The 27338-nt window shown below is 37.8% G+C and overlaps 1 protein-coding gene and 1 long non-coding RNA gene across 5 annotated transcripts; one reads left to right on the forward strand and one right to left on the reverse strand.

The window, feature by feature from the left end:
- Positions 1 to 13795, reverse strand: LOC107994651 (uncharacterized). Of its 3 annotated transcripts, none has more exons than XR_009831654.1 (5): positions 13484 to 13795; positions 10070 to 10272; positions 9686 to 9773; positions 2071 to 2420; positions 1 to 344 (listed from the first exon to the last, which is right to left on the reverse strand). It is a non-coding gene; the product is annotated as an uncharacterized LOC107994651 (long non-coding RNA). The 3 variants fall into 3 exon arrangements; XR_009831655.1 differs by lacking the exons at positions 1 to 344; positions 2071 to 2420; positions 13484 to 13795 and adding exons at positions 2431 to 5009; positions 5480 to 7301; positions 7863 to 8069 and having other exon boundaries at positions 10070 to 10426; XR_001765362.3 differs by lacking the exon at positions 13484 to 13795 and having other exon boundaries at positions 10070 to 10426.
- Positions 12057 to 26632, forward strand: LOC107994649 (uncharacterized). Of its 2 annotated transcripts, XM_017051661.3 has the most exons (5): positions 12059 to 13377; positions 17910 to 18287; positions 23259 to 23336; positions 24273 to 24398; positions 24471 to 26632. In XM_017051661.3, the coding sequence occupies exons 2-5, from the start codon at positions 18135 to 18137 to the stop codon at positions 25311 to 25313; spliced, it is 1200 nt and encodes a 399-aa protein (XP_016907150.2). In that variant the 5' UTR covers positions 12059 to 13377; positions 17910 to 18134; the 3' UTR covers positions 25314 to 26632. The 2 variants fall into 2 exon arrangements, with proteins under 2 accessions (XP_016907149.2, XP_016907150.2); XM_017051660.3 differs by having other exon boundaries at positions 12057 to 13377; positions 24273 to 26632.
- The last annotated feature ends 706 nt before the right edge of the window (positions 26633 to 27338 follow it).

The following is a 27338-nucleotide window of genomic DNA, read 5'->3' on the forward strand; positions in this document are numbered from 1 at the left end:
TTTCTTTTTTTATTTAATATACTCGAAACTCTAATTGTCACTCAATTCCCATTAAGGCTGGTTTATCTAATGACACTCGCACCATGACGGCTCAGCATCCCCCTCGAAAACAAAGTTCGTACTGATTCTTTCGTGTCAGTGGGTCGCTACGTCGTCCCCTCAGAAGCGTGATGAACGGCTTTCTTCATGTTTATTTAATCAAGATTCTACGGCGAATGTCACGGTGCCTCTCTTCCCATCCCTCTACTGTCACAACCTAACGTCCCTCCACAGTTTCGTGTTCGCAGAATTAGGGGGTGAAGGCGAGAATCCTGCTCTTCTCCCTTGGACAGTGCCGTAAAAAACTGCTTAACAAAAAACACATCGTTAAAACCCTATCATATCGATATTATAAAGATATACAATACCATTTCAAAACCATCTTCAAGTAGAAAGAAAAGAAAAACAAAAACTTTATCCAATCATAGAATCAAGATCAATAACAAGATCATTCGTCTCGAACTTTTTTAATTGATACAAAATTCGTTTCAATTATTAATCCGAAAAATTAGTTAATTTCCTGTAGTTTCCGATTTTTATGGTACAATTTCAATTCACGTGAAAAGGTATCCAAATGAAAAAGAAGAAAAAAGATATATATATACACGTTTCGACGTTGGACAAGATCAACACGAGATCTCCGCTCCGTGCTGCAAAAGTTAATTCCATCCATAGTTTCCCTCCTCTCAGAAATCAAACGTGTCCCAAGGATTAGAGATCCGTATCCGGTAACGAACGTTTCAATCGTGGAAATCGTTTTACACGGGGATCGGATTTTTCCACGGTCCGGATCGGCCGGTATAGCTGTATACGTTCCTGGGATTCATCCGGCGAACGTCATCCCCTCGAAGCTGTCTGTCATTGCAGACTTCGGGGATGCCAGACAACGAGCACGTCGAGAAAAAGGAGGAAGGGAGAGGAAAAAGCGGATCGAGGAAGATGGAGCGAGTGCAGGGGGAGGGAAGGGAGAAGAAGAAGGGGGTGGCGAGCATTGTCCGCAGGAAATAGAACGAGGGTAGCAACGACGGATTCGTGCAGAAAGGGGAGAGAGGAGTCGTGGTTGAGCTGATAATCCTGAGGAAGAACGGCTTAGCGGCTAAGTTGTCGGGCTCATCTGCCGTTGCTTTTTGCTACACGATGGGACAGGGGAGGAAAGGGAATGCGTTCTCGCGATGTTCGTTTCGATACGTGAAAAAAAAAAGAAAAAGAAAGAAACGACACGTCGAAGACTCGTTGATTTTCTTTTTTTTTTTGAAAGGAAAATGACGCGATGAAAATATTAATGGAAAAGGAATATTCGAATATGTAATTGTGAGAGAAAATTAATGATTTTGAAAAAGATATTGATGAAAAAAATTATTATTATGCATATTTTAAAAAAATATTCTCTACATACATCTATAGAGAAGAAAATGAATTCGAAATTTGTTTATCTTACATAGAATAGACAAATATAAAATGTGAAAAAAGATTGATATCAATATCTTTGATTAGAAGAAAGAAGAAAAACAAAATGAAAAGATACGAAATATCTTTCGGAACAAGTTTTCTCTAATTTCGACCGATGAACTCTTGCTTAATGTAATTATCTTCCCTGTTCCTCGAGATACACTTCCGTAATCGAATAATTTTCTCCCTTTTCGCCTAATACACCGATGATAATAATCGTCTTCTTCATTGTCTCGCGACAAGAGGGTGCGACTTTATCATGCGTGGATCCCCAATCCAGGCAAAAGAATCATAAAACTAATGATATATATATATATATATACGTGAATCACAATCTCTCCGCATCTCTTGCCATTCAGGGATCCAAGACAAAATATTTTACAAGACGTATAAGGAGAAAGAGATTCCAAACACGTTCACGATCTGGTTGACAAATCATAGACGAAGAGCAAGGTGTCTTTCGACGACAATAATTCTTTTGTATCCTAGCTAGTACTATCGATAAGAACCAGAGGAGAGAGAGGAAAAAAAAAGAGAGAATCTCGACAAATATTCCCAGGACGAAACGAAGAAAGTACGCACCTCGTGAAGGAAGGACATAGTCGTTTGCATTTTTCAACGTCGAAACTTCTGGTTCGCGATCCCCAGGGATGGCACACGCGAGAATCGAACGGAAAATGGAGGCACGGTGGAGATTGCGTCCCTCGATGTCGTTTTGCCCGGTACGTCTCGAATCGGTTGCAATCTTTGCACTTCTCGCCACGATTCCTGGGAATGATTAAAAATGTCTTTGCCTCAAGACTTCGGTTATTAAGTGTCACCCACACGTCCCGAGATTGCCAGAGTTCTTCACGTATTTCTGGGTGCAGATGTCGTTGGAAGGATCGCACAATCGTTTACTCGTGAAAGAAATTTTTCCTCCGAATATCCTTCTAAAAACAGAGAGAAAGAGACGGAAAAATATTATTTAAATTGCTTGCCAGCTCAAACAATAAAGAGGATTCCAATATTTAAAAGAGATTACACGTAAAAGAATTTATAATAGGATTATACGTAGAAAGACTGTAAATTTATTTATCAAAGAATAATAGGATTAATCAAAATGTACAGTATCGTAAATAAAATCAATAGCATTTGTGAAAATTATGAATTTAATTAAAATATAACGATCCACTATTAATAATTAATTAAGCGTAGATCTTAAAATTTTCATTTTCTATCTTCATTTCAAAATGAAAAAAATAATAAAAAAAAGAAACATTTCAATACATATTTCTCAAATCTTGGGTTAACCCCAAGAATCAGCCTTAACAAAAATTCCAAACGCCTCCATTCCTTCCCTCCCCTCTCCCGCATCCCGGAGATTCCACCACATCTCGAAAGGATTTTCAAGGGCGTAAAAGACGAGATATATCCGAAGCACGCGTCGATATTCGCGTGAAGTCTCCCTCAAGGGGCGTCGCGAAAGGGATAGCCGGCACGGGGGCGGACTGCATAAATTCGGAGGCTGCAATTGGCGGCCGAATACTTTTACAATTCAAATTATGGAAATCCCGCGGGTGTACGTATCCAGCGGACGTCGTTCCTGCCGGCGCGTGTACGTCGAGCATGAGCGGATTTATTCCTCGGAACCAATCCCCCTCGCCCCTCAATTCGCTCCCCCCTTTTTTCGTTCAAACGCGTTGCAATTCACCTCCGCGATCGGACGTGTCCTTTCTCTCTCTCTCTCTCTGTTTCACGCTCCTTTTCGCTCGAATGGATGAAATAGAAAAAGGAAGAAAAGGAGAAAAAACATCTCCCTCCCCTTTCCTCCAAAACCACGCAACGCCGGTGGTGAAGCACGATAAAAGGATATCGCGATTCTCTCGTCGATTCTAATTCTATAATTCCGTGCTTAAGCTAGCCCCGGGGGCCGAGCCTCTACAACACTTTTATCTAAATCTGTGTCACGCGCCTCGCTTCATCCCCTTTAATGCCCGATGCAGCTTCCGCGCGGTCGAAGAGCAGTGAAAAAAAAAAGAAAAATACAGGCGCAATTGGGGCGGATTTCTACGCTCGCGGATTTCAACCTCGACACGAGATCCGAATCCATCTTGACATCGTTAGTTGGAAGGAGAGTTGAGATTTTATTGCTGAGTTCGGATGAAGGAATTGGAACGATGGAAAAATTTAAGTTTTTCTAGAGAGATGGAGAGTACTTGTTTCATTCAATTTTACGTAGGAATAGAGAATTCTTCAGTTCAAGCAACCAAAGGAAATAAATTGAATGCCAAAATATTTGTTTAAAGATTGAACCAAATTTTGAAGATTATTTTGATACGGTAAGAACAAATTTATCGTTTCGAAATTTTAAATGATTCATCACGCATTCCAACAATTGTAATTTAGATACAACAAATGAATATGATATCGCGTCGTATCAAATTTCTTTTCCAAGTCTCGAACTGTAAAGTCCTTTTCAACTGTACCATTACTGCTTCGAAGACCACTCGATAGATTCAACTAAAATTTTCAAGCATCTCATCCATGTACACTCGTCTGAACGCGGCTTAACGCGGATCAAATTAAAAATGAATCACGGAGGATCGAACGTCGCGTCGTGTCGCGTCTCGTCGCGTCGCGTCGTTCGGTTAAATCATATCGCGCGACGGATTGCAGAAATTGAATTCTCACGCGGTACGGAAAATGACATCAGGGAGGAGGGAGAGGAGAAGAAGGGGGAGAGGCGCGGCTAATTTTCATGAAAAATCCACCGTTCCACGCGCCTATATACCCATCCGCTTTTACATTAATTCGTGGGCCCGCGTAGCCGCTTTAAAAGCATCGGCCAAAATCAATATCGGCTCCATCCTGGATGGCCTTTTAATCAAACCAGATACCGTAATCGCGGTCTGCTCTCGTCCCTCCCTTCTTCTTTTTTCTCCTCCCCCCTCCCTCCCTTTAATTCTACTACCTGTGCTCGCCGCACAAGAATCATCCTTTCCACGGGCACGCGAGACGTCAGCCTGTTTAAAATTGAAATTTATGTGCGGCCGCTCGATGGAACACGATGGAACGGTCAGAGAGGAAGGTTAAAGTGAAATCTGCGTGAAAAATGATGCCGGTTAACGGGTTGGATGAGGAACGAGAAGCGCTGGTATCTAAAACACCTGTATACCCTGGGTGTGGACGAATCCTCCGAGATTAGAATAGGCGTAGACCTAGGTAAAAAATCGAACGCGTGGACGAGCGCGAGAGAGGTGGATCGTGAAACACCGGCGAAGCGTGGCTCGTCGATCCACGTAATGAGCCGGTGTCCAGCGAGCAGAACGAGTTAATTAATCCTCCGGAGACCTGGTACGCGCCGCTCGATAATTACTCGCGCAAGTGCGCTCCACACTTGCACTCGTCAAGTTTCTATTCCGACGCGCGATTTCCTCGCCAACCACCTGGCCCATCGGAATCGTGAACAAGGGGATCGATAAGAACGATTGTCGTGCGTGCGCCTCGGGGAAAAGAAGAACATTGTTTTCGAAATTCGCCTGAAAATTTAATAATCAATTAGTGATTTGATAATAAATTATATTTACATAATATATATATATGCCAGACATGTTGAAAAATTGCCATGGAATAGAATTCGAAGCGAAAATAATGATGTTGAGCTTGAATATGAATAAAATCGTATATAATATTTTGATATTTCCGTCAAATGAACATAAGAATTTTACATAGATCTAAAATATTTCAATAAAAAAGGACAATTATTAATTCTCATTTCGTATTATTAAAACTTTTGTATATTAAAGAAGAAATAGAATGTAATAGAAATAGTATAAATAATTTGTGCATTAAATATATATATATATATATAAATTATATCGAATTAATTAATTCAACACGGAACAGTAGTGTCATCAAATTTTTTGCCAACAGCGAAAGAATCAGAGGTAAGAAAAGTTTAGATTGGAACACGTCTCCCCGTTGAAGCCCAGTTTTACCTTTTACCCACCTCACTCTCTAACGAACTCGGCTAAGGAATTAATTAACGAACTCCGGTTGCAATTCCAGAGCACCTCCCTCCGTACGCCCCTGATACATCGGCTAATGAAGATCCCGGGGACTAATAGCAGTTCGAATAATCGTAGAACCATAAAATCGAGCCTGCTTAATCGAACTCCCATCCTCCCAATTCACCCTGCGATTAAAGCGTCGAACGAAACAACCAAATCTCATTTCATGCTATGAATCTTCTGAAAAAGAAAAAAAAAAAGGAAAAGAAAAAGAAGAAAACAAAAATCCTATGGAACCACGGCAAGAAGTGTTTTACGTTACGCTTGATGGCGTCGGAAAATTGCTTCCGTCTCAGAGGTGTCTCCGACAACGATTCATATCAACTGTTTCAGCTTCTTCAAAAGAAGACAAACCCTTCCTTCGTTTCACCGAAACGACCAGGCAACGTGTCACAGGCAATCGTTGCCTGTAAAAAGTAACTTTAGATCAATTATAAATGGATGGTAGGTAGATGTATTAACGATTTATTGAAATCTTGGAAAATTATTATTTAAATCCAAAGGCAAGATTCTTGAAATTTTCTATTCAGTTCATTGTGAAATCAACGAAGCTTTAGATATTTGTGCCAATAAAATTATTCACATTCGTCAATTTATTGTATCTATTATTCCATCGTCTATTCATTGCGAAATCTTGTAGAAAGGTTACCCTTGGTTTTCGTTCAACCAAAATCCATTTTTTTTCTTCTTCTTTCCAAACATAATTAACAAAATCTATCCTAAATAACGAATCTTTCTCAACGACAAAGAAATAACCAAACGTGATAGATAAAGCAAGTATCGATCTCATAAAAATTTTCTAAATCGAATAGATATAATATTCACTTACTGCGCGACGAATCCATTCGTCCCACACGGTCTTAACTTTCTATCAGCGACGTAGAGACGATTCCCTGTTTAGAGTCGGTTAACGTAGCCAAAGATCAGAGGGATGGCGAGTAATTATCCTCGAAACGGAAACGCGCCCTAATCCTTGGGCCCTTCTCTCTCCGGCTGGTGGTCCCGCGTGCACATTAACGGCATGTGTGCCGAGTGCGTGCGACGTGATTGATTTGCTCGGCGTGTGGCTAACTCAAATCAGACCCGCGGAGAGCAAAACGGCACTCGCACACTCTCAAGAATGCAACACGCGCGTGACACGCGAGGATCGCCCCAACGATCGTATTTATTTATTTATTCACAAGCTCCATTTCTTGTAGGGATGGAAATGCTATGGATGGATGGAAACTTTTTTTAGAGTGAATATGAAATATCGCTTTTTATAAGTAAGTATAAGTTACGTAAACTTGTAGGTAGATAGGTTTTCAAAATTTACATTCGTGGCAGAATTTTGAACAATTATCTCGATGAATTTTGTTATAACTTGACAACATGAATTATTAAATGAATATAAATGAAAATTCGTTCGCAGAAATTTCGCAATTCATCGGCAAACAAGTGTAAAATAAATTCGATAATATTATTTACCCGAATACTTTTGAATATTAATATTCAAAAGTATCAACGCTTAAGACCTTAATGGTAATATTTAATATTCCGAAACTTTGCTTTGCAAATGAAGGAGTGCAATTTCATCGTTAGACTATCGAATACCTTATAGCCAAGAATGACGAGAAGTTTCGCGTTTAAACGACGCAACTTCCGAGTTTCGCTTATGCAAAAATCATTTAAGTAACCACACAGTTTTACTTCATTGCCTCTGTTAATGATAGGTATAAAAGATATGGCGAGACCAACTGGATGAGATAAAATTAAAGCATTCTGAAACGATAAATTTCATATTATTTTTTTTCATTGTATAAACAAATTCGTTAAAGATAACGTTTTACGCGAATAATAATGAATGAATAAGGAAATTCTTTTAAAATTAATAACAAAATTATATTTTTAAAAATTACGAAATTCATGAAACACTACACTTTTATTAAAACATCTACATATTATGTAACGTTTTCAATGAAATAGTAAAATAAGAATTTCTGTATTATCTGAATTATCTGCCTTGTAAATTTTGGCAATTTTTATCCTATCCGAATTTTTCTATCCTATTCGATAATTTCTTTTTCTTTTTCTTATTTATTTATTTAATTTAATTATTTCAAAGAGAATAATTTAAAATGCAATTTATTTTATAATTTTTAAATTTATTGTAAAAAAAATTGTTTGCAATAAATAATTTTGTAGTATGTGAAAATAAATTAAGAATTTGTGCGATATAATTATAAATATTTGCCAAAATTATTTCAGATTTTAGATATTTCTATTTATTAGAATATTTTGAATTGATAATTTATTGTTATAAATTTTTTTATAAATACTTACTATCATGAGTTGGTAATATACCATCTGTTATTTACTTATCGACAGTAAATATAATAGAAAAAATATTAATACCATGGACAAGAAACGTAATAGATGTGACATCTTGTGGGATTTTATGTTACATGTTCTGAAATACCGACTTTAAAAAAGATAGGATGTTGCACCATCTAGTATGCTATCGTCAAATACGTATACAAAATTAAATTCCTAAAAAGAAAAAAAAATGCAAAGTAAAAATTATTTCATAATTTTAAAAATTAAAATAAAAATGTTTTTCAATAAAATAGAAATAAAGCTATAAAATATATCGTATCAGTATTGTTTCTCATTCCATGGAACTCTTATTTGTTCCATTTATTATTTTTTTTTGTATCTCGATTATTTCTTTCTCTTTCTACACCGAAAGAACGCATTTAATAATTTTTATAACATTTTATAATTTTCGAAGACAAAGAAATAAGAAAACCAAATAAAATAATGATTACTATTATATTCTTTTTGCAAAACAAACTTGCAAATATTAAAAATTTTTTCTAGAATTTATATTGCACAAATATAACATATGTATAGTAAATCATTAAGGTTTTACCAAATTTGATATATTTGATATATTATCATTTAAAAATATTTTTATACAAATTTAAAATGTTTTCCGTTGTACATATTCCTATTTTTTTTATTATAAAAATACTATATGCTATATAAATAACGGAATATTCAGATTTAGCATTTGTATTTTTACAATTAATATTCTTCCAATTATCAATCTTGATATTCTTGTTCTTTGCCTCTATTCTAAAGACCAATGTTAAACGTTATAAAAATTAACGATGAAAAATTTATAGAAATATAATAATAATTTTAATGTATAAATTTAGAATAAATATTATACGAATAAATAACGTATAAATAACTTATACGTTTTTAAAGTTTAGTTTAAATTTTATAGTTTCGATCGATTTATTTATATACATTAAAAAAACAAATCAATAAACTAAAAAGTTATTATTTACTGTTTGTAAATGACCAATAGCATACTAAAAATTTTTCCATCTATCCATAATAATAAAATATATCAACATTTGTAAATAAATGTGCGAAATTATCGCAAAAAATAACTGAATTTAAAACAGTTACCAATATTTTAACTTTAAACTCGAAAATTTATTATAAATTATATACGAAATCAAATACGTGTGCCTCGGCCGGAGGTTCGATCGAGACTGGTTATATTTTGTTTTCGTTTGTAACTTTCGCTCCGCGACTAAAGTCATGTGTATTGATATATCGATAATATTACAATAGTATTTAAATGTTTCAATATTACATATAATTAATATTTATTGTAGTTATATATTATTATTAATATTATTATTTATTATTTAATTTTATAATTAAATTATAAAAATTAAAATAATAATTGTTTATTATTCCTAATTTAAATTATATAATAAATATAATCAATTAAATTATAAAATTTAAAATAATAATAATAATAATAATTACTATTTTTTATTTAAAAAAATTTATCATTTTAAAAATTTTATTTTTGTATATAACAGAAAACAATTGTTAATTCAATTTATGAATTTTTATTTTCGTTTTTCTATTTATTTAATATCCTAAGTGTAAATTTAATTTTTCAAGATATATTTTTATTTTGTTTAAAGCTTACAATTGTAATAACATCTAATGAAAATATACGATTTTTATCAATTAATAAAAAACGATTTCTAATATATCCAATTTAGATACATTTTTTTAAATTTGTAATATGTTATCTAGTTACAATAAGTTTATTTTATGGGTATTAAAATTTTTACCTCGGTTGCTGTATCAGTTTTCTATATTCATTTATCTCATAAGATAACTCCATGTTTCATTATTGCCATTACAGTATTGTGCTGCCCTCTACAACAAAATTTCGATTATATTTTAAATTATTCTCTAATATATAACTAAATGACTAAATAACTTTTGATAAAAAATACACTTGCATTTATTTACGTAATCACCATTAAAAATTTAAAACCAATATCAATAATAAATTATTTATTTCCATTTTTATCACGAATATTTTTATTTTTCCAAATAATTTTGTAAACTAATCGTGTTGCAAAATTCAATTATAAAAAACGAATCTGTAATGATCAAAGCAAAAAAATATTCTTAATTACAATTCAAGAGGAAAAAATTTAAATTAATACCTCTGGTAGAAGACCCGACAGATAGCGCTATCTCGCGGGATGCTGCCGAGTCACGGGTCCACGAACGGAGCAATGGCGTAGGCGGCGATCCCAGTGATAAATTAATTTTTATAGCTTCGTGGGTGGCGGCTCTTTCTATTGGTTGCTGATCGGGCACCTCCCACTTCGAACGACGTTGCCTTCTTCTGGTTTATTCCATTCAACTGTGATACCATGATATACCATTTGTCTCGTTTCAAATGAGTTGGCAGGGGAATAGCAAGGATGGGTGGTAATTGAAATACATTCGCGGATCTCCCTCGACCGGACTTCGCTCAACAAAAGGCGCACTTCTTGCACGACATCAGGATTTTTATTGCACCGATCACGGTTTCCAAAGAGTGATTCAACGTAAGTGCGCCATTAAACGTGATCGTTCACGTTTTACGACAATAATCACTCTTGACTCTTGGTTATGTAAAGATCAATACGATTTTTATACTATCGCATCATGATACGTAATTAATCGATGAATCGCTCGAACTTTAATTGTTATTATTCGATCGACTGTTTTTCCCCCGGATGTAATTATTTCACATTGTAACAAATAGAGATAAATAAATCTTAACGATTTCTATCGTCCGTATAATAATGATTGCAATGACGGACGCGTGAAACTGATTGCATTTCTATAAATTCGAATCAAATGACATTGTAAGATAGAAAAAATCAATTTTATTTATTTTATTAATTGCAAATTGTTTAACTCGATACCATTGTTTCCATCGAAAGTAACAAGTTTCATAGAATCTAAGAAATTAACTGTAATAAAAAGGAATGATTTGTTACGAAGAAAATTAGAATAATGAAAATACTGTCGTTTAATTCTATCTAACAATCTAATTGATAAGATTGTTACGATATTACTAATAAGCCCGTATTAAAAGCGACTTTCTTATACGAGCATTCAAGTCTCCCCCATATCTTTGACCGTACGTATTAAGAGTCACTATAAAACTCTTTTTAGTATAAAATATAAATAGCTCGCATAATTAATTTTCATATCGTTCGAAAACATATTATTACGTATATTAAAATATAAAAGTTTAAATAAGTATTGCAGATATGTACTGCATACATACTTATGCGTAAATGTATTTACATCTTTTACAATCAAGTTTATCATATCTACGATTACGTACAGTTAAAATTTTAAATACAAAATAAATCGCGCGATTCATCGAAAGTTTTCCAATCACGATTCAAGATAATTACTATATTCTATACATGGCATTTTTTTCGGTTACATTTCTCAGGCGAGCAACTGTTACAATTACGCGAATTATTGCGAATTTTATTAGGCAAAAAACTGTTATGTCTACGCAAATTGTACATGCTTCAAAGAACAAGAAAATTACGATTCATTAAAAAATATGTAGATTGTTATCTCTCCGTATGCAAAGGAATTCCGGGAAAAGATATTTCAGTTATCTTATCAGCTTATTTATTTTGTTATAATTATTATGGATTGGGATTTAGATAAAAAGGTTCGATCGCTTATCTAATTAATTTTATTGACAAAGGTTTATTGCTTAAGGATAATTTACTCGAAAGAATTTTACAACTATCTAATTTATCGGAGAAAAATAATTAAAAAAAAAAACATTCCAGCGCAACATATTAGAAACTATAAATACCAAAACGTGTGGACGAAATATAGTTTTCGTTAAATTATAACTTCTCGATCTGATAAACCAAATAATAATTCATCTGATTTTATCCCCGAAACTTTCTAAATCTCTCCTCCATTACCTCCATTCCCTCCCCCAACGATAAATCCAGCAAATCGTTCCACCCGCGCGTCTCACCGGCGCGAAAAGCGGCTCGAGCGATTCCTCCTATCGGCCGCGAGATACTCACACGTACACGCACGTATACACAGAGTACACAGAATCCACTCTCAGGTGGAGATGGATGCAGCACGGGGAGAGATCGACAAGCTCGCGAGATCAGAACCGAGAGGAGAAGCAACAACATCAGAGGACCAAGTAGGAGGAGGAAGAACTAGGAACAACAGAACTCGAAGGAACTTCGAGAAGAGGAGAAACAAGAAGCAGAAAGATCGTGCGAAAGGGGAGAAAGAAGAGGAAGAAGAGGAGGAGGAGGCTTCGAAGGAGGAGGCTGCATAGGAAGTGGAAGAAGAAGAAGAAGAAGAAGAAGAAGAAGAAGAAGTGGAAGAAGAAGAAGAAGAAGAAGAACACGAAGATCATCGAGAAGGAGAGGGTAGAGCCGTGGTGGGAGGAGAGAGAACGAGAGAAGGCCGCGGTAGTCTTTCTCGGTCGACTAGGTAAGATAAGGACGAGGCGGACAAACGGACTGACGAAGGTGGCCAAGGTAGGGGATATTCAGTCTCGCGGCCACGTGCTACACGAGCGCACGCCCCGAGCCGGCCGGTGGTCCAGCCACGATTCCGTCCTCTTCTTCTTCGTCCCGTTTTGTCCCACGCTTCCTCCTTCTTCCTCCCTTCCATTCTTCATTCGCACAACCGGAGCTCAACGACGTCCGGCGTCTTCCACCCGTTCCCTAGCGTTTCCACATTTTTCGCGCCTCCCTTTGCTCGATTTTAACCCGCTCCCGCCGCCGTGCCTTCCTCCGCCGCTTCCGAGTCGTCTCGCGACGTCTCGCCTCGTTCCTCGCGAGCGGATTCCGAGTGGACGCCGACCAACGCTCGACCCTCCACCGAAATCCACCGTGATTTTGAGGCTCCAACTCGAACCTCGCCTTTTCGAGTTTATATATATAATAAGGAATTTTGAAGAAGCGGAAAGGACACGCGAGTGTGTATATATACACGGTTTTTTCTTTCGGTTGGACGCAGCGGCCATGGGGACGGTGGTCGAGGCGGTCGATGGTGCGCGGAAAGACTCGAGGCGCGGTTGATTCTCACATGTCGAGGCCAAGTGGAAGAAACGAGACGGAATAATAGTGAGATTCGGTATCTACGATACGATTTTACATGTTTAACGTGTTTGAGGATTGGTGAACGAGTATGGAAGAGATTGTCGGATATGGATTTGAGGAGGATTTGAGCGGGGGAAACGTATCGTCGAGTTTCTTTTATGTTCGGTGAATTGTGAACGTGATTGTGAACGCGCGAATTGTGTATCGAGAAAAATGCCCGATGACGAGGGAAAGATTCTGCTTATAGGGAGAGTGGAATTTGAAACATAAACGTTCTTGCGAAATTAATGGCCTGTGGTGGACTACTGTAACAGCTGTGGTGCTTCGCGTTGAATCTAAACGCAGTTTGCCTTCTTGCAAGTCGAATGGTAAAAAAAAATATCAGCTCTTATTTATAATATTATCGTATAGTGATCTTGTTTACAGCGTCGTCCTGTACTCTGTTCGCAAAATTCAAAGGATTCGGTTACGTACAGTTGAATTGGAAAAGATCGTGCGTGGAAAGCCTCTGGCCGCTACGAAAAATCAATTCGATCCTCTCTTCTTCTCTTTCTTCTCTTCCTCGACGATTAATTTGTCACGACGCCCGGGCACAACAATTTCAACTGTCTGCAGTCGGTACCATGATATCCGTGTGACGTGCCGCTCACAACCGGTTCATTAAAGTTGCAGCCGCTCGTCACTCATTGGCTGCCACAAGGCTGGCAGTAATCGTGATGCTTGCGATAGAAAAAAGAAAAAAAAAGAAGAGGAAGAAAGGAAGGAAGAGAAAAGATCGAAAAAAAGATGGCGAATCGCCCGAAAAAGAGGATTAGAGAAGGAGAGAGTACGAGAAAAGGATAAACCCCGGGCGATAGTTTTCACGCGAATGTTTCACCTTTCAGTCATTGTTGTTATTATTGTTATGTTGTACGTACACCGATGCCTCGAACCGATGGTCAAGCCAGGGTGAAAAAGTTGACGGACAATTAGGATATTAATGATGCGTGACAGCTCGAGAAAGTCGAAAAAGATAATCGCGCGAATCGTTCATCCGTAGCACATTACTTAACTTTAAAGTATACATACACGTTTCCTCTTTCGATTTTGACAATTTCAATGTTGTTGTATCTGTCGATCGTCTAATTTTATTGATGATTTATTGATCTATGAGATTCCTTTTATTTTTTTTTTAGGTCTTTCTGTAAAATAAATTTTAGGAACGTAACGAACGAAATTTAAATATGTAACAAAGTTTTCGATTCCTCTCAATGATCGTTGAGAAATATCAATATTGTTTTGTGATTAGTTTCTTTTTCCTTTTCTCTAAAGAAAAGTTAAATTCCAACGCGACGAACGCATACAGAGGTGTCCAGAGGTTTGAATAATCGGAATAGCTCGGTGTCGACGAGGTATGGTCGTTTTTAGTCCCATCTCGGACACGGATTGTGCGATGCTGCTAATCCAGCTTGCCAGGCGGTCTTCTAAAGAGTGACGCGATGTATTACGTTTGCATACACGCGGTAACGCTTGTGCGGGTAAAAGAGCGATTATTTCAAGGACTGCAAACTTGTTGCGCTCGTGGTAACGTTGCAAAAGCCTCTCTGCACTCGCCCGATCCCGCGGGGAATCATCTTTGAAAAATATTCGCTGGCAAATCGCGCGCGTTGCTTGTGTTCGGCCTTTTCTTACTCCTCGCTCATTCTCTATGATTCAATGCTCAATGCACAATTCCGTGAAAACGGGTTCTCAGTGAGAAACATCTTTCGTTAATTTGAATTACAACATTGCTCAAACGTGGATGCGAATTTTCAAGTTTGTTCGGCAAGATATTTAAAAAGATTACGTGGATATTAATTAACGACGCGGAGGGATTGAAAATTCGTTCGTCGCGTTTCTTATAAATGAAATTTCAAAATTTGATATCGTTTCGAGTTCGTAAGACACCGCAATGATTCGGATTTGCTTAAATTTTAGAATTTTAGAATCTCGGCTGATTTTCATCTTCTTTCTTTTAAAACATTAATTTTATTCTTATACATTTTATGCAGTAAAAATCGTACAATCATTTTCGTTCCAAAATATTCTAACTCAACGATATTATCTATACAGTTAACGGTTGACGAGTGGTAGAGGGTTAATAACGTCTTTCAATCTTTAAATTCTCCCCTTGCCGGAAAAAGCAAATCAACCATGATTTGATGAACTTTATCTTGAACTTTATCCGCAAAGGATCATGAATTTAGCGACAACGATTTAACGATCGGATCAATTATCGCGCGAAAGGGATCGCCTTGTCGTTACAACCCCATTTGCCAACCCGTTGAACGTCTTTCGACGGTATCTGTTCGTTATATTGAAATAATATTACAATTTTCTGAGCGGTACGCGTTCACGATCGTGGAAATTCATTTCGTCGCGTTATATTTCCTGCAATAAACGGGAACGTTAGACCGTAGAAACCGTGGATTTATAATATCCAGTGTGGAGGCGACGATACACCCGATGTTAAACCGGTCTTCCGCGGCGCGATACGGCACCTTAATTAATTTGTCATTATTTAAGGAAGACGTACCGCGATAAAATTTACCGCCATCATCCCGCGTTGTTTACTCGTTCGATCGATTCGATATCTTGCAGAGATTATTTTTCTGAATCGCTAAAAGTGGAAGAAGAAATAAACAAATGTATATATATAGAAAAAAAATAACGAAACGTTAGCTTCCCGATCCATGCATCATTTCGAACTTTCCTCGTACTTCCTCGACCGGATCGCGTCGATCAACGACAGCCAGAAATCAATCTTCGAGCGGTTTAATTAAAATTCTATATATGCGTTTGGCGATACAACATATTTTTTTTATACGTATCGTTGTATTCATTAGGAGATAAGGATCCCATTTATCACTCGAATTGTATAAATTGGAGTTTTCGATACCGGATTTTTCAAATTTGTTATTTGTTTCGTTATTTCCTAGTTCGAGCGATTAAAAACTCACTATATATCACGTTTTCTACGATTAATTAAATAATTCATTTAATAAGGATTTAAATATATTTCTACAAAATAATATTAAACGATAAAATTCTATATACAATTTCACTTCGTTTACTATAATAATCATATATATGTATATATCCCTATATAATTTTTAAATACGATGCTTCGCACAAAATTATGGAATACTTCTTTCGCAATTCGAGCGTTCGAGAGACACCAATAACAGCTTCCGGCGTATCGTTTCTTCTCGAGGAGCGTCGCTATATTTTAGCGTGAAATTACGAGCCGTTCGAAAGAAATTCGCGGTAAAAGTTGGCGGCAAAACAGGGTATTCCCTTCCCGTTCGAATTCGTCCTGAGGATTTGAAATCTGGTTAATCGGAAGCGCGTGTACCCTTACACGCGTCGCGTACACGGGTCCCCGCGCACGGATGAAATTAATACGTGGACAGCGCCGTAATTAGCGATCGTATTTATGCGTCTGTTGCGAGGCGGGCTTCTTAACATGGTAATGGCGTTACACCGCTGTAAACACGACATGTTATCTCGAAGAGGTTCCAGCAAGAAATGGCGGACCTCGGTTTCTGTTGATCGCCGGAAGCTTGGCACGCCGATGGAATTTTATCTGTTTTCGTTTTCGAAGGAATGGGGAATATTCGATCGAGGTTTTTGGGGAACTTGATACACAATTCCTCTTTGTATAATTTTCGCGAGAATTGGAAAAGGGGATGGGATAACGTTGGCTTTGATCCTTTCTCGTTTTATATTTTTATTCTTATCGTATCGCCATTGATGCAATGTTACTGCCTGTTTTCGTTTTCGAAGGAACGAGAAGTATTTCGAGATTTTTTTCGGGAAATTGGGGGATACAGATTCTCTTTGTTCTTCGGTTTGTAGAGAATTTTTTCGAGGATGAAAGAAAGATGAATCAACATTGTCAATTTTTAATACGTGTTTTAATTTTTGTACGTTTTTATTCTTATTTTTGTATTCATTGTTTTTATCGTTTTACTGCTTTTTTCATACAGTTTGTGTTGTGATCGTTGGAAGTTTCGATGAAATAACTTTTTAGAATTTTGAAGAAAGTTAATGCATGATTTTATATTTTAAATTTCTTCGCTTTTCTTTGTTTTTTTTTTTTCAAGAGTTAAGACACTTCTTTCTTCCATATTCTTGAAATTCACAATTGTAAAAAATGGAGTGTGAGATATAATCGCCGGTTAATTGGATAACAGTAAAAATTCAAACACGTGTGTATTATATCGTCGTGGTAAAAATATTAACCAACCGTTGAGAAATTAATTATCACGTCCCTGATTACAACGTTTCCTTTACTCTTTCAATTATTTTCACCAAAAAATCCTTCTCTCCGTCCGTGAACAATCTCCACAAAAAAGGTATACTTTTCTTTCCGACATTTCAATAAGGAACACAAATACATTTAATTAACGTTAAACAGAGCAGTATAACACTCGCTAGTTAAATCCTCGCAAATAACGAATCTAATCCAATATTTCGCAGAGACGATAAAATTGGCTTGCATCCAAATTACTCACAATCTATTTAACACAACTCACCAGCAATATCCTAATCACTTGAATCACGTGTCTTCCTTACGAACACGCTACATCAACGCTATATACTTAAAACAGACCTATGAATCGAATGCAAGTTAATCGTAACGAGAGATCGTTCAATATAATATAACAAATCCACAACTCTGAATTCCACTCTCTTCGATCTCCATTTTAACAAATCGCACGATGTTCTCTCGTAGAAGTCTTACATAAACTCGCCGATAAACCATAAACCACGAATCACACTGCGGTCAAAACAAACGACGATAAACAAAACAAAGTAAACTAAAGCCTGGCGAAACGAATAATAATAAACGATTCGAATTCCCCGTCGGTGGTTACAGTTCACGACGCAGTATCCACGGAGATAAAGGTTCACGGCTTAGGGACCCCGGTGATCCCGGGTTTACCCCGAGGATCGTGAGAATCCGCGGTGGGCAAAGAAATATCCGACGACATCGGACCTTGTAAGACACGCACGAAAATGTTGGGTCGCGACATCGAACACGGAACAGACGGCTCGAGGGACCGGCGCGAACGGTTTGCATCGAGAGATTAAAGAACATCGAATGGACGTGGGCGATTTGTCGAGCTCGGCAGGATTGGCTGGGAGCGGATCCATCCCTGTAGCTACGGGTGTTGGTGTCATTACAAGTACGACATCCGCTACCGCGGGGTGGTGGACGCCTACGTCGACGATCGCGGCGGCCAACACCGACGTGGTGAGTTTCTTTTTTGTTATTTTTAGTTTTTTACTTTTTTTTTTAACTTTAAATTTTCTTCATTTGATATCATCTCTTTCCCCTTAATTTTTCTTATCGAGTTTCGTTCTTCCTTTTCTTCTTTTCTTCGTGCTTTTCTCTCCTTCGTTTTCGCTTTTTTTTTCAACGAGTTTTAAATATTTCTTCTTCCTCTTTCTCTTTTCTTTTAATTTTTAATCTTTAAGATGGGAATTGAGAATAGTGTTCTCCAGAATATTTTTTATAAGTGGATACGAATAATGGAATTGGAGAAATCTTTTCATGTTTTTCTTCCGTTTCCAATTATTTTTTTTTTTTATTGAGTTTTCCTTTTCTTTCAATATTTTTGCTCCTATTTTTTTCTTTTTCTATTAATTTTGCTTGTTTATTTCTTTTCTTTCTTTTTATTTTTAAGGCGCCAATTGACAGTAAAACTTCAAAAATTAAATCTCAAGAATATTTTTCATAATGGTTATCGTATACTTGATATAATATATATATTATTATCTTTTGTAAACAACTCGTAAACTAATGCATCTCTTATTTACATTTCTAGTAAATCTTGCTTCTTCTTTCTTCCTTTTTCTTTTCTTTTAATGACTTCGTTTCTATTTTTCCTTTTCTTATTATTTCTAATATTTCTCTTTCCCTTTTTATTATTCTTTATTCCTTTTCTCTGTTTTATTATCCTTTCTTTAACGAGTTTTCTTTTCCCTTTTTATTTTACAAATATCTTTCCATTTTCCTCAAATTTTATCATTAAATTTGTTTCTCTTGTTTTATTGGATAAAATAATTAACTTTGGATCGCGTATCATTCCTTTTGTCGAGTCTGTTTTACTTTTGAATAGTTTATATTGAAATTAGCATGGAAGATTCATGATAAATTAGAGATTTAATAATCAGGTGGCTAGTTATTTAGTTAGTCGGAATTTTGAAGATAAAAAGAATAAAGATAATTTTATATAAGTCGATCTTTTTATATTCTTTACAACTCGAGATGTAAATGACAGGTCACAGGTTTACATCAGGTGATTGAGTTAAACGAAAAACAAGACTGTTTTTCTTTAGATGAGAAATATAATTATGATTATATATATATATAGATCTTAAAATAGTTTTGGAATTGATTTGAATTCATATTTGCATAATATAAGAGAGGATTTAGCCAACGGAGATAGCGATAATATAGCAGATTTGTTTATTTTTTCACTTATTTATTTAAATTGTTATAATCTATTGTAACATTTATGAATTGACGAATAAAACATGTTCTGCGCAAGGTTTCGTTTTTAAAAAAATATATATAGTTTATTAGATTCATTTATGAATTTTTTTCATTTGATCAGGCAAATGATTTAAAATAAATGTTTCGAATTTTTTTTTTTAACTCTAAATTTTAAATCTATGAATAAAAATGACAGTAAAATTACGATATCATTATTCGTAATTGAATATCGACGAGAATCAGAATTTAACTAAATATAAAAATGATAATTGTGTAAACGATTAGAAAAAAATAAAATTACGAATCAGAGATTAAAATTTGATTATAAAATCATGTTGTTCCATTCGAATTGATTTACAGACGCGTAATTTGAAAATTTAAAAAAAAATCAAGCAATATTAAAATTTTATTTCTATTTTGCGATTTTACGAGACAAATGAACACGAAAAAACAATGTAAATACCACGATAAACTGTATCATAGACTTTCATCTCTTCTTTGTTGATTAATAAGCCTTTAAATTATTCGAATAAAAATCGGAATGCAGTATATATAAAAGAACGAGATATTCATTCAAGAATTTTTATTATACATATGTATCTTTTATATATAAAAGATTAAAAATCATAAATTTTTCATAAAAATAATTTGAACCTAAAACACAAATGGTTATCAAATTTCTATGAACAATTTAGAATTATTGCTTATTTAAAGCTTCGATGGAGAATGGAAATGAATTGAACGAACGATGATTCTTACAGTAAATAAAAATCTACAGTACCAAATTATTAATTAGAAATTTGATTAGATGGAAATAAATTATATGAATAATAATTTTTATAATGAAATATTTATACTTGTAAGTATTATCGTACTTAAAATTCAATATTAACAATTAAATTATCATTTACTCTTCGATGATACTATTGCTTTCTAATTTACTTTAACAATTTGTTTTAGAAAATATTAATTCTGTCCCATGGTCTCGGACAAATTTGCCAAACTGTAGAAACTTTAAAACTATTATTTTTCTCAATTTCACCTTCGAAATACAGATTCGCCATAATATAACCATCTATCCCGTAACTCGTAACAATTACGAATACGAAGTACAATCCAAGTATCAATCTCGATCCCTTCCGTTCTACAATTCCACCTGATAAAAATCCACCTGCCTATTATCATATCACTTTCTTCATCCCCCCTCGCGGATCTTATCTTCCCGAAAATAGGGCGAAAATAGGAGGAAATAGAAAAAGCGCCACGTTGCCCACGCGTTTCCCAGCAGCGGCGGCCACTTTGAAAAAAGTGGCGTGAAGCGCGCGTGCGCGCCACGGCGTAAAGGCGAATCATCAGCCGTGTAACGCGGGGAAAAATATATATCCCCGGCCGGCACGCCACTTTCATTTCTTCCTCCGAGTGCCATTCGTCATCGGCATTACCTTCCCCGCTCTTACTTAATGAGACGTCCTCGTGGATGCGGGTGGATGCGATTAAGCGGTTCGAACAGAACGGTCGAAAAAAAATATCGCGTCGAAAGGGGAGGAGGGACTAAGAGGGGGGGGAGTAAGAAGAGAAGGATTCGTGTGTCTTCTCGTCTGTTGTCCTCGTCGTCGCGTGAACAACGGGACAGATAGCCCATCAAGGGACACGAAGAACATTATTTAGTTCCGTTGGTGTGCAGGGATTAGAGGCGAGGTGACACAGCCGCGTCATCTGTTGGACGTTTAACCTTTTTTACCTTAAAGAAGCTTCAGCAGGCCTTTCCCACAAGAAGCCGCAGTCTCACCCAGATACGCGGACTCGGTGAAACGGGAAATCATTTTTGATACGCGGCCAGGGAATGAACTTTCATCCTTGGCGCAAGGAGATCGGGAGAAGAGTTGGATTCTTGGCTGGTGTTATGGGAGATTGGTGTATTATGGAGGGAACGATGGTTTGGTAATTTCGTAATTTTCTTTTTTTTTTTTTTAAAGGAACGATATGGTAGAATATGGTGGAAGGATGTTGTGACTCTTTTCGAGAAATGACACGGAATACTTTTTGATCATAGAGGGGTATTTTTAATTTCGTATTTTCTTTCGTTTCTTCATTTGACGAAAATGTCTACGGTTTTTATTTCGTTTAAGTCTGAATATACCGGTTGAATTTATCTTTAGCTGAAAGTTTATATAATATAATACAAAAAATGTTGATTTAGAAACAATGATTTCTCAATATATGTATGCTTTTTACAAAATGATACGTCTATTGAGTAAAGATTGAAGTCTGTTTGCAGTTTGAATATTTTTAATTGAACTTGTTTCTTTACGTATGACTCTCTTTCGATAGCCGTTTATGATTTTCCATCCAAGTCGATAATATTATCTCTTTAAAGTCGTTATTTATGACAAAAACTCGAGAATTGTAAACACAGGAATATTGTAAACACAGAACATAAGGCAACATGTCAATTTCTTTCATAATCTGATCCTCTAAATCCTTGTTTACTATCGATCACCTCGTCCAGTTCGTCAAAACACCTTTCCAAGTGTAATCGATTACCACATTACATTCCACGCTCAGATTACGCAGTGCCTGAGCAAAAGATGATCAGATTCCTTCAAACGGAACATCAAACGATATTCTTCTCTCTGAATCGCCTCGCACGAGACGAGGAAAACGTGTATTGGACGAGATTGGTTGATTAAAAGGAGAAGAAAAAATCGAATTCTAAAAATATTTCGAAATCCACTGGTGGAGGACCTTTGGCCTCGGTTATATCGACAGATTCTCTCTCCTTCACTCGAGAATACATACGTGAGCTGATGTAATATTATTTCGACGTTCAACGCCCTTCTATTCATGATGGCCTTTCCATTTCGAAATCGAGAAATGAAAACGATACACCCTTCGTTAATAGAATCATTGTTGCTTTCGCTTTTGCATTTTATCACCATCATTTCATGCGATAAACGTGTGACGTAATTTCTTTCGATTTTCAATCTCCATAATTTCAAAACTAACAACAAACTTCAAAAAAACGAATATTCCATTTTACGAACCTCCTCGAAACGCGTGCACATTCTCACCAGATACGATTTCGCCTTTCCCATGTCGGTCGTCCTTTCTCGTCGGATCGCCACGAACGAACCTGTGCTTTCTGCAGCACGTAGTAATGGCTGGCTAACTAGGTTTTAATAGGAACACGGTCTCGCAACCGAATCCTCGCCTCTTCTTGCATGCTCCCGAGAGAAGGCAAGAAAAGATCCCCCTTTTTCCACCTTCTGACTGTCTGTCGTCTTTTCGAGCGTGAACGCATCCACCTCTCGATCCCTTCTCTCCACTCGTGGACGATTCTCGAAGATTCTCAACTCTTGAGAATCGTATATCGGCACAACGATTCGAAATTTTACGACAAACACTCCAATATCGAGTTTTTAATCGCCACGAGGATCGCGAAAACGCGCGACCAGAGTTAGCCGAACGAGTCAAATGGAGCACTTGTTTCTTATTCGTGTATCGTTTGCCTAAGTTACGAGGAATTATTCTGTTTTTCCTCCCACCTTCTCCTCCTCCTCTTCTTCCTCTCCCTCTCGGTAAACGCAACTAAGATCTTTGGAGACGAGGAAGAAACTTCATCTTCCATGATTGGCACATATTGCGCGAGCTTGATCACCGCTGCATCCTAAGCGTCTTCGGTTTCTTAGCCGAAGCGTAACCACATGTCGCATCTTTTTGTTGCAGATGAATCAGCTCTGCAGAGTCTGCGGAGAGCCGGCCGCGGGTTTTCACTTCGGGGCCTTCACGTGCGAAGGTTGCAAGGTCAGTATCCAGACGAACCCTTTGCTCTCTTTAGATCATCAGACCCGGTGGAAAAATTCAATGGCCGTTTATATTCTCGCATCTTGTGCCCATACGTCTTTCTCTCTCTCTCTTCTTCTTTCTCTTCTTCTTCTTCTTCTTCTTCCCTCTATCCTTCGGCCCTTTCCTTTATTTTTCTCTTTCCCCTTCCTCCTCCACATTTGGTACGTGGATACACGCGCATACAGAATGTGAATGCAAATAAAATTGTAGCCTTAAGCGTGCAAACGCGTGCATCATCCTCACGTTACAATTACCGGGCACTGTACCGTCCGTGTTGACCCACGGGTCTCTGGTTTCACGTTTCTTGCGGAAAGTTCAAATTCGTGTTTTAAGTAAAAACCGATTGATTGTATACGGTTCGTCTTTGAACGTGTAATTTTTCAACGTTGATTTCTTTCCCGGCATACTTTTCTCTGTTAAGCTGTACGACTCGATTATCCTCCAAAGGTCTTCTCGAATTGATGTAGAGAAGCTTGGGAACGAATCGGTCTCGGGTATAGATCGAGTACTTTTTTTTTACAAAATTAATATCAAATACAAAAATTAACGTAGTAAATTTGAAATTTGATGTGAATTTTTTGAAACTCAAAAAAATTGGATATCTCTACTTCTTATTTTCCAAGATATTCCAAACACTTTAAACACCTCGGCTACGAAAATTGCGTTCAATTTTAAACTCTACCTTCAACTACTTTTAATATGGATAACGACCCATAAATAATACTTTCCCGTCAAATATTTCCCCGATTTAATACCCGACTTATAATATCTCTTCTCCTACGATGAAAAAAAAAAGAAAGAAAAGAAAAAAATTACACATTCCACCAACACACACACACATACACACACACACATATAAGAAACACGCGTCGAAAACGTTTCTCTGCTCCACAGTCGTTCTTCGGCCGCACTTACAACAATCTAGGCAGCATCTCCGAATGCAAGAACGGCGGCGTTTGCGTGATCAACAAGAAGAACCGCACGGCGTGCAAGGCGTGCAGGCTTAGGAAGTGTCTGATGGTGGGTATGTCGAAGTCGGGGTCTCGCTATGGACGCCGCTCGAACTGGTTCAAAATCCACTGCCTCCTCCAGGAACAGTCACACCAGGCGCAAACGCGTCTCATCAAGGACCCGAAATCCGCATACGAGAAGGCGTTCGGTTCGTTGGACGTGGCGAACAATAACAACAATAATACCGAGAACCCGGGCACGACGAACGCCACAGGTGTTGTGGGTGTAGTGACCACGACCACAACTACCGCGAACAGTTACCACCATCATCACCATCAACACCATCAGGACAGGTTCCCGAAAAGGGACGAGCTCAGGCCCCAGGATATCCCGGCCCAGTTAAGGGCACCTGACGTCCCAACGAGAGCGGCGCAGGATCCCCTTCTGAGGCCGATGGACCTGGTCAGAGCACCCCACGAATTGCTCAGGCCGGAAGTATCCAGGTTCCCTATGTGGAGAGGTCCACCTTTCTTTCACCCAGCTCTGACCCACATGCAACTGCTCAACACCCCATTCTTCCCGTTCCAACAGAGATTTATCGTCCCATACGTGAACCAGGTCGGCGCCCCCCAAATGGTGGCAAGTTTGACGAGTTCCTCGAGCGACAGCGTGAGCCCTAGATCGACGCCGTCGCCGAAACGGGACGACGACAATCGTAGCACGCGGGACGAGTGCAGAGAAGTGGGCAGCGGGGTGTGTCAGAGGAGTCAAATGGAGGCGTACGACAAGAGTATAGCGTTTCTACGCTCGTTGGGCCCGGAGCAGGACGAGCCGATCGACCTGAGCATGAAGGCCGGTCGAACGGAGGGGCAGGAGGTGGACGCGGCTGGTAGCACGGAGGAGGAAAGGTCGACGGACAGCGAGGACAACGAGCAGCTGCTCCAGGAAACGGGGCCGCCCCTCGATCTCACTAGAAAGACGTGACCCCTCGTGGCCAAGTCTTGAGGACAGCTTTCGATAGGAACTGGACCGATTGAATCGTCGCTACGATTGGCGTTGCCACGAGCGCCTGCCTCCTTCGAGTGCGGCGAGGCTTACATTGTTGTCCTTTCACGGGAACGAGGAGAGATGACTTACGGCTGTTACGGCTTTACGGAGATGTGGAAGGTGAATAGCGAGGAAATGGAGGAACCGCGTGGAACGGTGGAAGGAAAATATCCTTTTCGAGGCCGAGGAGGTAGAAGAAGATATTGTGGAAGGCGGGTAAAAAGACGGAGAATCGTTGTGATATAATGAGAAAATAATGGCGGAGGTGAAGAGCGACAGCGAAGAGGAGAGTAATGGATGGACAGCGACAGTAGGAAGAGTTGGGATGAGCGGGCAGCGTCACAGAGGCCGCGTGTTGCGTCGCGACGAATGACTTTACGAACGGGGATCGACGGGGTTAAAATCGCTCGGTTTATTAGCCGCCACGGTCCCTTTGGGCCCACGACTTCGCCGGGTGTTCGTTGACGGAATGGGCGAAGATCGATACATTGTTTCGCGTACGAAGAGACGTACGACTGTGTGCCTTGACCGGTGCCTTTCAACTCTCGTACACCCGGTGCACGAGGGAGGGAGAAAATGTGAGGTGGAGAGAAAAAAAGAGAGAATGAGTGCCAGTAAAAAAACCTCGTGATAGTTTAACGTTAAATAATAACCGCGCTTGCGCACGTGTGTAACGAAATTACGTACGCGAAAGATACGAACGCATCGTGTTTAATGCCTGCGTGCGTGGTGTGCGTGTTGTGATTCTTCATTCTTTCTTTCTTTCGCGTACACGCGTTTCTTTTCAAATTTTTCTTTTCCTTCGTGTGAACGTACATAAGGGCGTTCGAGAGAATGGGTGGTTTCCCAAATACTCTCGAATTCCGCTCGGGAATGGCCAGTGTTTCGTTAATTCGCCGCATCGAGATTTCTTTTATTTATGTCGAATCTTTTATTTAACGCGATCCAATTATATTCGTCAGTCTGTCAGCCTCGCTAATACATTGGTGTGTACACGCGTGTTGTACTCCTCGACGCGTATATATATATATATATATATTTCTCGACAATAACTTCGATTTCTGGATTTTCTTATTTCATTCTAATTTTCGCTCGAGCTTCACTTTGATTGTTGCGCAACTTCGATGAGACTGTAGACTCGAGAATAAAAAAGAAACGGAAAGGAAAGGAAACGAAAAGTAAAGAATAAGATGATACGCGTGCAGACGCACCGAGTATTTGGTGAAGAATAAAATAAAAGAATATTGTATAGCCAATACGTGGCTCTTTGATCGTCGTTCATTTTAAAATTTTTCCTCGATCATTCGTTTCTTCCTTATACGATCGTTCGCGTACTTCGAACTCGAGATGGTATTCGATTACTTTCGTCTTTTGCGCGTCTCTCGCATTCCAAACCGTCGCCGCGAAACGCGCACGGATTCATGGCGAGCGTATGCGCGCGAATCGTCCACGCTATCTTACCGAGTTATTTATTTAGTAATAAATTTGTCCGCGCGCTGATGTACTACGAGAAACACGTTTTCTCGGATAATTCCGTTCTAACGCGCGAGACGCATCGCGAGGACAGCTTCTCGCAATTCTCTCGACATCGTGTGGATAGGAGACGATAAATGCTCATTAAAAACACATGTAGTATATCGATCGTAACACGAGTTGTGACCCAACATTTGACTTTAACCATGATATAAAAACTCGTGAAAAAAGGAGACAGGAATAAGAGGAAAAAGAAGAAGGAAAGAATTTTATATACATATATATATACATATATATATATATAAAAAAAGATGTCTTGAAATACGCTTGCAAATTTCACAAATAAAACGACATCTTTGTACGAAGCGTTTTATTTCCAGTTATAATAGTCTGGAATCGAGAAAATTTCATGGTCTTCGTAATACATCATAAACTGTGATAATTTATGAACGCCTATGAAGCAATGAAGAACTATGGAAGAGGTACGAT

Source organism: Apis cerana, linkage group LG10, assembly GCF_029169275.1.
Source record: "Apis cerana isolate GH-2021 linkage group LG10, AcerK_1.0, whole genome shotgun sequence".
Lineage (NCBI taxonomy): Eukaryota > Metazoa > Arthropoda > Insecta > Hymenoptera > Apidae > Apis > Apis cerana.